The 8190-nt window shown below is 40.3% G+C and overlaps 1 protein-coding gene across 1 annotated transcript; it reads left to right on the top strand.

The window, feature by feature from the left end:
- Nucleotides 1–1967: 1967 nt before the first annotated feature.
- LOC138050577 (uncharacterized) lies at nt 1968–3268 on the top strand. Its single transcript, XM_068896897.1, has one exon. The coding sequence runs from the start codon at nt 1968–1970 to the stop codon at nt 2769–2771; it is 804 nt and encodes a 267-aa protein (XP_068752998.1). The 3' UTR covers nt 2772–3268.
- The last annotated feature ends 4922 nt before the right edge of the window (nt 3269–8190 follow it).

Raw genomic sequence — 8190 nt, 5'->3', positions numbered from 1 at the left:
TATTTTTCCGACCTCAGATTTGGTTGGGTTAATTAGTCGGCATGTAGGTTTATTTGCAAAGTTCGGCTTATGATCTTTTAGGGTAATGAACGCTTCTCTTTTCGCTGTAATATCCACGCGGTCGTCAATTCTTAATTTCGTGGTTATTTTTTGTCTTCTCTTTGTTATGTTCTTTTCCAGTAGATCGGTGTACTCTGTCGGCTCCATTTTGTAGAAGTTTGATGTTTTATCGGCCGGTACAAATAATTTGGTGTCGCTTTTCATCCGGTTCACATCTTTGCTAAGATCATTTAGAAATGTATTGTTGGTCGGTTTGAACTTAATGTTCTGGATGATACTTAGCAATCCGTCTTCAAATTCCTTGAGTTCGTCTATGGCAGGCGGATTTTTTGTCGAGCTAAATCTGTAGGTCTGCTTGCTGGATACACTTGGATGGAGGAAGAAGTGTGCTTTCCAACGCATTCTGCGTAGGAACTGCTCGGTTTTTTCGATAAGGCAGCGCAAGTAGTCCTTCTCAGGTGGTATAGGTATGTTCTTCGTAGAGTAGCAAAAGTTTACTTTCTCCATGGTGGCCAATCGTATAGAGTGCTCAACATGGTCAAACGAGGAGCATAAATAATCAAAAGGGGTGGCTATCCAGCCAGTTAGAGTGCTCAATACATAGGTAGAGCGTAACTATAGAGGGCTGCGAGAATTAAAACATAGCTACACGGTAACTACCCTACAGGCCTGTTTCGTAAGGCTTGAAGTCTCACTCATCAGGAGTTTTATTCACACTGCTTCGCACTTATTTTTATATCCCAAACACTACGTAAATTTACATACATGTTGGTGTTTAGGTGCTAACTTAAAGGTAATTTTTCTGTTGTAGCGCCTTCGCTCAGTGCCTTTTCTTTTTTTCGGTGCCGTTTCTTTTGTTCAACGTACATCGCTCCGGTTCACAGATAATGACAAATTTCTCGCTCAAGCATAAATTACAACGTTTAGTTGAACTGCTGTACGGTTTAGCGCGGCAGACAATTTGCCATGTAATTTCATGCTCTATGTTGTTACCTTTTAGCGACCATACCTGTTTGCTGAGTTCAGTTGAATTTCTATAGGTCTTATTTTCACAAAATATGTTTTATGATTTCTATAACGTGTCTTAAAGTCATCTGCAACTAATCGACTGCTGGCGGTCTACAGCCCCTCCCTGGAGAGTGCTAAAACCAAGCTCTGTAACTGCCGTAAAAGGGGCGAGTGCCCCTTTAACGGCCAATGTCTGACTTCTGGTGTAGTTTATCAGGCAAAGATTAGAAGAAAAGACAATGGCAAATTTAAAACATACGTAGGTCTGACGGCAGATGACTTGTGTTGATTTTAAACAAAGATACACTCAACACAAGTCAACATTCACCCACAGGAAACTTTCTAATAGCACTGAATTATCAAAATACATCTGGCAACTCAAAGACAGCAACACCAGCTTCACAACCAAATGGTCTATCATCGCAAGAGCCCGCCCCTATCACAATTCAAGCAAAAGATGTGATTTATGCTTAGCAGAAAATCCCCATATAATTAAACGCAGCGACAACAATCTACTGAACAAACGATCCGAGCTTTTATCCAAATGCCGACATGAAAACAAGTTTTATCTCAAGAACAATTGACGCTTATCCTACACAATAGCTATTGTATTGCGCTTGTTTTAGCTCAGCTTGTCTTACATTTTGTAATAGTTCCGCCCTTCTCCCCCATTGTAATTAGAACCCCATTGTTCTACTTATCGTAAACATATAATTTTTCACGTTGTTATTGTAAGATAGTTTTGTGCTGGTATGTAGATTTCGTTGGCATGCAGGTTACATATTTATGCTAAGTAGTGAATATTTAAGGAGTTTGTCCGTTAGGAGTTGTCACTTCGACGGCATCTCCGCTTTTGATCAGTTCATTTCGGATATTTTGTTTTTAGTTGTTTTCGTGCTATGTCTAATCCACCGCCGGAAACTGCATCATTCCAACCTCAACAGATAGACTTTTCTAATTCCGAGACGATCTCGCTGATTTCTTCCCTTCTTGATTCGAAGTTGCAGAAAACATTTGGCGATTTCAAGCGCTCCTTGGACGAACGCGAGGTGGAAACTCGGCGAGAAGTAAAGAAATTGAAAACAGACTCTAAGGCAGCTAGTTCACTTCAATTTAAAGGTAACAGAATCCAGTTTGAGTTTAATACACAGCTCCTTGACTGCCTTGATCTGGCTATCTCTAATCTGTCCGAGGGAAACCTGCTGGCTGTTCAAGAACATCTCCAAAAGGCCAAGTCTGACCTTGAGAAACGCATTAAGTTGATCCGCTTTGCTGATAAAAGTCCCGCTGGCTGGGCTGCAGTTGAAGAATATGAGTCCGACGAACTCGCTGAAAATTCGGAAGACGAGAAGAAACTTCGGGCAGCTGAGCGTCGTGCGTTTACCAAGATTAAGCAGAAGTCTTCCGGCAAATCTCGTGTTTCAAGGTTCTCAAATGCTGCTAAATCCCGAGATTTTCAGGCTGTACAAGTCCCTGGATCTTCGACTTCTGCTGTTACGTCTTTTCCATTTTCTGCTCACCGCTCTTATTTTCATCAGCCCTTTCGTGCCGCCCGACACGTCCAGCCTTCTGACATCTGCTTTAACTGCAATCAGCGAGGACACTGGTCTAATTCGCCAGCCTGTCCTTTGTTCTACAAAACAAGAGCTAGTCTCCCCAGCACTGCCGCCAGTTCAACGTCTACAAAGTCAACCACCGTCTGATTTGGCAAATGTTCTTGCACGATTGGGTCCAGATAAGTACTCTGACTTTGACTTTGACTTGGATCACATTTCTCTTGATTCTTACTTTGCAGAATATTTTGAAGGCTCTAGTCAAGTTATTGTTAAGGGTAGGCTTAAAGCTAATATTTCCTTTTGGCAAAGCATTGGTGCCTCTAAGTTTATTTTAGATACCTTAAGTTTTGGTTATAAGATTCCCTTTTCACGGGAACCTGCGATTGTTTTTCTTAATAATAATCGCTCAGCTTTGGGTGAGAGTGATTTTGTAGAATCCGCTATTCAGGAGTTACTTAGGGTTGGCTCTATTGTTTCGTGTACTCGCCCGCCTGACGTGGTTAACCCATTGTCTGTTTCTGTACAGTCAAGTGGTAAGAAGAGGCTTATATTGGATCTTAGGCATGTTAATTTCTTTGTGAATAAGTCCAAAATTAAGTTTGAGGATGCTCAGTCTATGCTAAATTTTTTGATCGGCGAGTCTCTTTCTAATTTGTGGGCTTATTCTTTCGATATTAAGTCTGGGTATCATCATGTTGAAATTTACCCCACACATCATAGATTTCTCGGTTTTTCGTGGGTTTTCAATGGGGTTCGGAAATATTTTAAGTTTGTCGTCCTGCCCTTTGGTCTTTCTACGGGCCCTTATATTTTCACCAAAGTTATGCGTCCCCTCGTCAAGCATTGGCGTTCTCAGGCCCTCCGCATTGTAGTTTGTTTAGATGACGGTCTGGGAGTATGCGGTACGAAGGATACTTGCCTTCGACAATCTTTGTTGGTGCATTCTGATTTAATTAGCTCGGGGTTCGTCCCAAATAAGGATAAGTGTATGTGGATCCCTAGTCAGTTGCTTCGCTGGCTTGGTTTTCACTGGGATTTTGCTCGGGGCTTGTTGTCTATTCCTGAAGATAAGATATCAGTTCTGCTTGCGTCCATAGGGGAGGTTTTTAGTTCTCGTGTAGTAACTGCCAGGATGCTGGCTCAGGTTACCGGGCGTATCATTTCCTGTATGCTTGTTTTTGGCCATATTTGCAAGATTATGACGAAAGCATTGCATTCTGTTATTGTAGATAGAGCATCTTGGAATGCCGGGGTTTTTCTTACTGATGAAGCTATTTCTGAGTTAAATTATTGGTGTGCCAATAATTCTGTGCCAATAATTCTAGACCTTTTGTCTATCCAGTTAATGTTCCTCATCACATTGTTTATTCCGACGCTAGTGACGTTGCTTGCGCTTCTTACATTTATGTTGAGGTCGACGGGTTTCTTGTTGCCCACAAGAATTTTGATGATCTTGAAATGAAGCAAAGCTCCACTTGGAGGGAATTGAAGTCTGTTAGTTTTGCGTTGAGAAGTTTTGCTCCCATTTTGCATAATTCCTCTGTTAAGCTTTATACTGATAATAAAGCTGTAGCGTTCATTACAGATTCCGGGAGCAATAAGCCACATTTAAATACTATTGCTAAGGATATTTTCTGTTTGTCTTTGCTCATGGTATAAGGTTGTCAGTGGAATGGATTCCTCGTACGCTTAATCAGAAAGCTGATTATTACAGTAAGATCGTTGATTTTGACGACTGGTGTGTTTCCAACGATTATTTTCGTGCAATAGATTCTCGATGGGGTCCTTTCACTGTAGATTGTTTTGCTAGTTATGCAAATACCAAGTTGCCTAGGTTCTATTCGCGCTTTTACAGTCCCAACACTTTGGGTGTAGATACTCTTAGTCATAGCTGGCAAGGTGAGAACTGTTGGTTGGTCCCTCCTGTTTGCCTTGTCACTCAAGTTATTGAGCATGTCAAATTATGTAAGTGCGTAGGCGCCCTTGTGGTCCCTTATTGGCCGTCTGCCATTTTTTGGCCATCCATCATTAATGAAGGTCGTTCTTTCCGTAGTTATATTGTTGACTTCCTTTACGTTGTTGAAGGGAAGCGAGTTTTTGTTCACGGCGTTAATAAGAATTGTATTTTTGGTTCTGATAATTTTAGTTCGTCTGTCCTTTTCTTGCGTATTAATGGCGCCAATTAAATCTAAGCAATTATATTGTATTTTTTGTGATTTTCATCTGTTGGAATTAAACTGTTTGCCACTTGGCTTTGTGTGTTTTATTTGTTTCGCCACTGGGCTTTTGCACACTTGATTTACTCTGGATGTATTAATGGGGCTAAATAAATCTAAGCAATTAGATTGTATTTTTTGTTTTATCAGCTATTGGAATTTAAGTGTTTGCCACTTGGCTTTGTGTGTTTATTTGTTTTGCCACTGGGCATTTACACACTTGTTTTACTCTGGATGTATTAATGGGGCTAATTAAATCTAAGCAATTAGATTGTATTTTTTGTTTTATCAGTTATTGGAATTTTAAGTGTTTGCCACTTGGCTTTGTGTGTTTATTTGTTTTGCCACTGGGTTTTTGCACATTTGATTTACTCTGGACGCCGCTGGTAGTAGCCCGTGTTAGACTAAAAATTCTTGTTCTATTTTTGTTTCTTCCTGCACAAGGTGATATTGCTTTTGCGCAGATTAGTTCCACCCTACAGAATCCTGAACTCCGAAGACTTGCCAGTTCTCTTCCGGCTCGTGCATTGCAGTCCAAGGCTCCACGCACCATTGATCAGTATTCCAGGTCTTTTCAGAAATTCAGAGTCTGGGCATCTTGCTTCCCCGAGATCACGGCTTTGCCTACAAGGCCGTTAGACGTCGCTCTTTACCTAGAGCATCTTATTCGAGGTGATACAAGCTCTTCCGTACTTCAGTCTGCATCTTGTGGTATTTCGTGGGCTAATAAGCTCTATGGTTTTCCCGATCCTTGTCAAGATCCTCTGGTGAAGAACATTCTCGAGGCTGGTATTCGGATTTCAGCTAAACCAGTAGTTAAAAAGGAGCCAATTACTCCTGAGATGATTTCGTCAATTTGTTTAAAGTATGCCTCGCCATCTGCTAACCTGTCTAGTCTCCGAATTGCAGCTTTATTTGTCACTGCTTATTGTGCATTTTTACGCTTTGACGAGCTAGCTAAGTTGCGCTGTTGTGATGTAAATTTCCAAAATTCGGATTATGTTAAGATTACTATTGCCAGTAGTAAGACTGACGTATATAGGGATGGTTCTTCAGTTCTTTTGGCTAGGACGGGTACTGTCACTTGTCCTTATACGATACTTTCTCGTTATTTTCATCTCGCTTGTTTGAATTGTAATTCTAGTGACTTTGTATTTCGCAATCTTGTTTATCATAAGTCCACTCTTAGTTATTCTCTAGGTTCACGACCTATATCCTATTCTAGGGCTAGGGAGCTTTTGCTTAATTCTTTAGTTGAACTAGGTTTTCCTAAGTCTAGTTATGGTTTACATAGCTTAAGATCAGATGGCGCCTCCGCCGCTGCAAACGCTGGCATCAGCGATCGTTTGTTTAAACGACATGGTCGTTGGAAATCGGATCGTGCCAAGGACGGCTATGTTAAAGATAACATCAATTCTCTTCTTTCAGTTTCTCGTTCCTTAGGTCTATAGTTCTCTTTAAATTGTGCTTTATCTTCGAAATGGGGCAATTTATGTCTGATCAATAAACGAGATGCCCCCTCCTATGACTGGTGTTTTCTTCCTTATACTAAGTTATAAATTATTTTGTTTTCGTTTCACTGCAGAGTGATTAGATAACAAATATAATTTTTCACGTTGTTATTGTAAGATAGTTTTGTGCTGGTATGTAGATTTCGTTGGCATGCAGGTTACATATTTATGCTAAGTAGTTAATATTTAAGGAGTTTGTCCGTTAGGAGTTGTCACTTCGACGGCATCTCCGCTTTTGATCAGTTCATTTCGGATATTTTGTTTTTAGTTATTTTCAGTGTTTATTACTATCCTAGGGCAATTTATGTCTGATCAATAAACGAGATGCCCCCTCCTATGACTGGTGTTTTCTTCCTTATACTAAGTTATAAATTATTTTGTTTTCGTTTCACTGCAGAGTGATTAGATAACAAATGTATATATAGCTAGTTAATAAGTCTGTTCTTCATTAAATTTGCCTGATGAGTGAATATGCACGAAACTCAGAGTCGCAGGGAATCTTGTGTATTTTCATTTAGTCATCTAATTCTATACACCGCTCTACACAAACGTGTATTGAGCACTCTTTAGCAGTGTTTGCTACAGTTTCTCATGATTATGTATATATTGTATATTTCATTTTGCGGAGTCTGTTTTTATTTTATTTTATAAATCCAAATTTTGAGATTATTTTGGCACATTCCCCTTCAAGTTCTACAATTTGAGCAACTGAAGTAGCCCATTTGGGCGAAGGGGCGTTTCCTTTTCCATTTTATTAATTTTGGGTGCCACATAATCCTGCATTTGGAACTTTTTCTTTTTCTTCTTCCCTTTCCGGTGTATGATAACTGCAACAGGCAGACTGCTGGCTGCCTACAAATAGCGTTGATGAGCAGTATTTTAAGGCTAAGCACCCATTTCAAATATTGCTGATAAACAGTATTTAAGGCTCAGGACCCATTTTTGAGCGGTTGGCTTTCAATAACTGTGATTTAGGGTTAGTCCGCAGTCCGCGGTCTGCAGTTTGCAAGTGTCAGACACCACTCTCCTTCATGTCTGGTTCATCCACTTTTTCAAATTATTGACCATTCCCCTGCTCTGTATTTGATGTAGCTGTGACTTGTCCACTCATTTTTGACTTTTTTATTTCTTTTCCCAGACAGATTCCAAAACCACTTCATACAGCATTCTGGCAATTGTTCTGTGAATGGTTGTTTTTCTTTTTTTTTTAACAAGCGGTTTTTCCAAGATGATGACACTAGTTTCGGAGACAAGTTCTTTTCTTTTATTAAACTGCAAAGGTTATCTTTAGTTGTTCCATTTGCCCGTGCCACCATCTTTTTCTCACTGTGGGAACGCTGTGTTCGAGGCGAAAATCGGTTTGTTATCATGACTAGAAATGACGCCTTGTTCCTGCATGGTGTATTTAGCATAGCGACGTAAGTAAACTTTATACACTTAATGCATGGTCCCGAGGGAACCCGTTAGTTTTGTTTTCTGGAGAGCCCTGATGTTTCCCGTGACGAAGTCGAGGGAAACATCAGGACTCGAGGGAAAACAAAACTAAATAGTTTCTCTAGGGACCAGACATTAGGTGCTTTGTAATATATTTAGACCTTTCCTGCAATAATCCCAGCAAAACAACCGGAGCGGGCAACAACTGCGGAATTGTATCCCAGTCAGGATACATTTGAATTTGATCAGGGCCACGTGACCAAGAATCAACCAATCACAGTGCTCGTCCTGTTGAGCGAAAGTCTAGGTATATAACAATGTACAATATTTGACCATTTGTCCTTCAGAATCAAGAGCCAAGCTCTTAAAAACAACTTTTGCTTTTGTTGCACTGGAGACTCAGAG

Source organism: Montipora capricornis, chromosome 6, assembly GCF_036669925.1.
Source record: "Montipora capricornis isolate CH-2021 chromosome 6, ASM3666992v2, whole genome shotgun sequence".
NCBI lineage: Eukaryota > Metazoa > Cnidaria > Anthozoa > Scleractinia > Acroporidae > Montipora > Montipora capricornis.
This window is presented reverse-complemented; position numbering and strand designations above follow the sequence as displayed.

Coding starts and splice junctions, on each gene's coding strand:
- LOC138050577 (XM_068896897.1), top strand. CDS start 1,968: ATGTCTAATCCACCGCCGGAAACTGCATCATTCCAACCTCAACAGATA.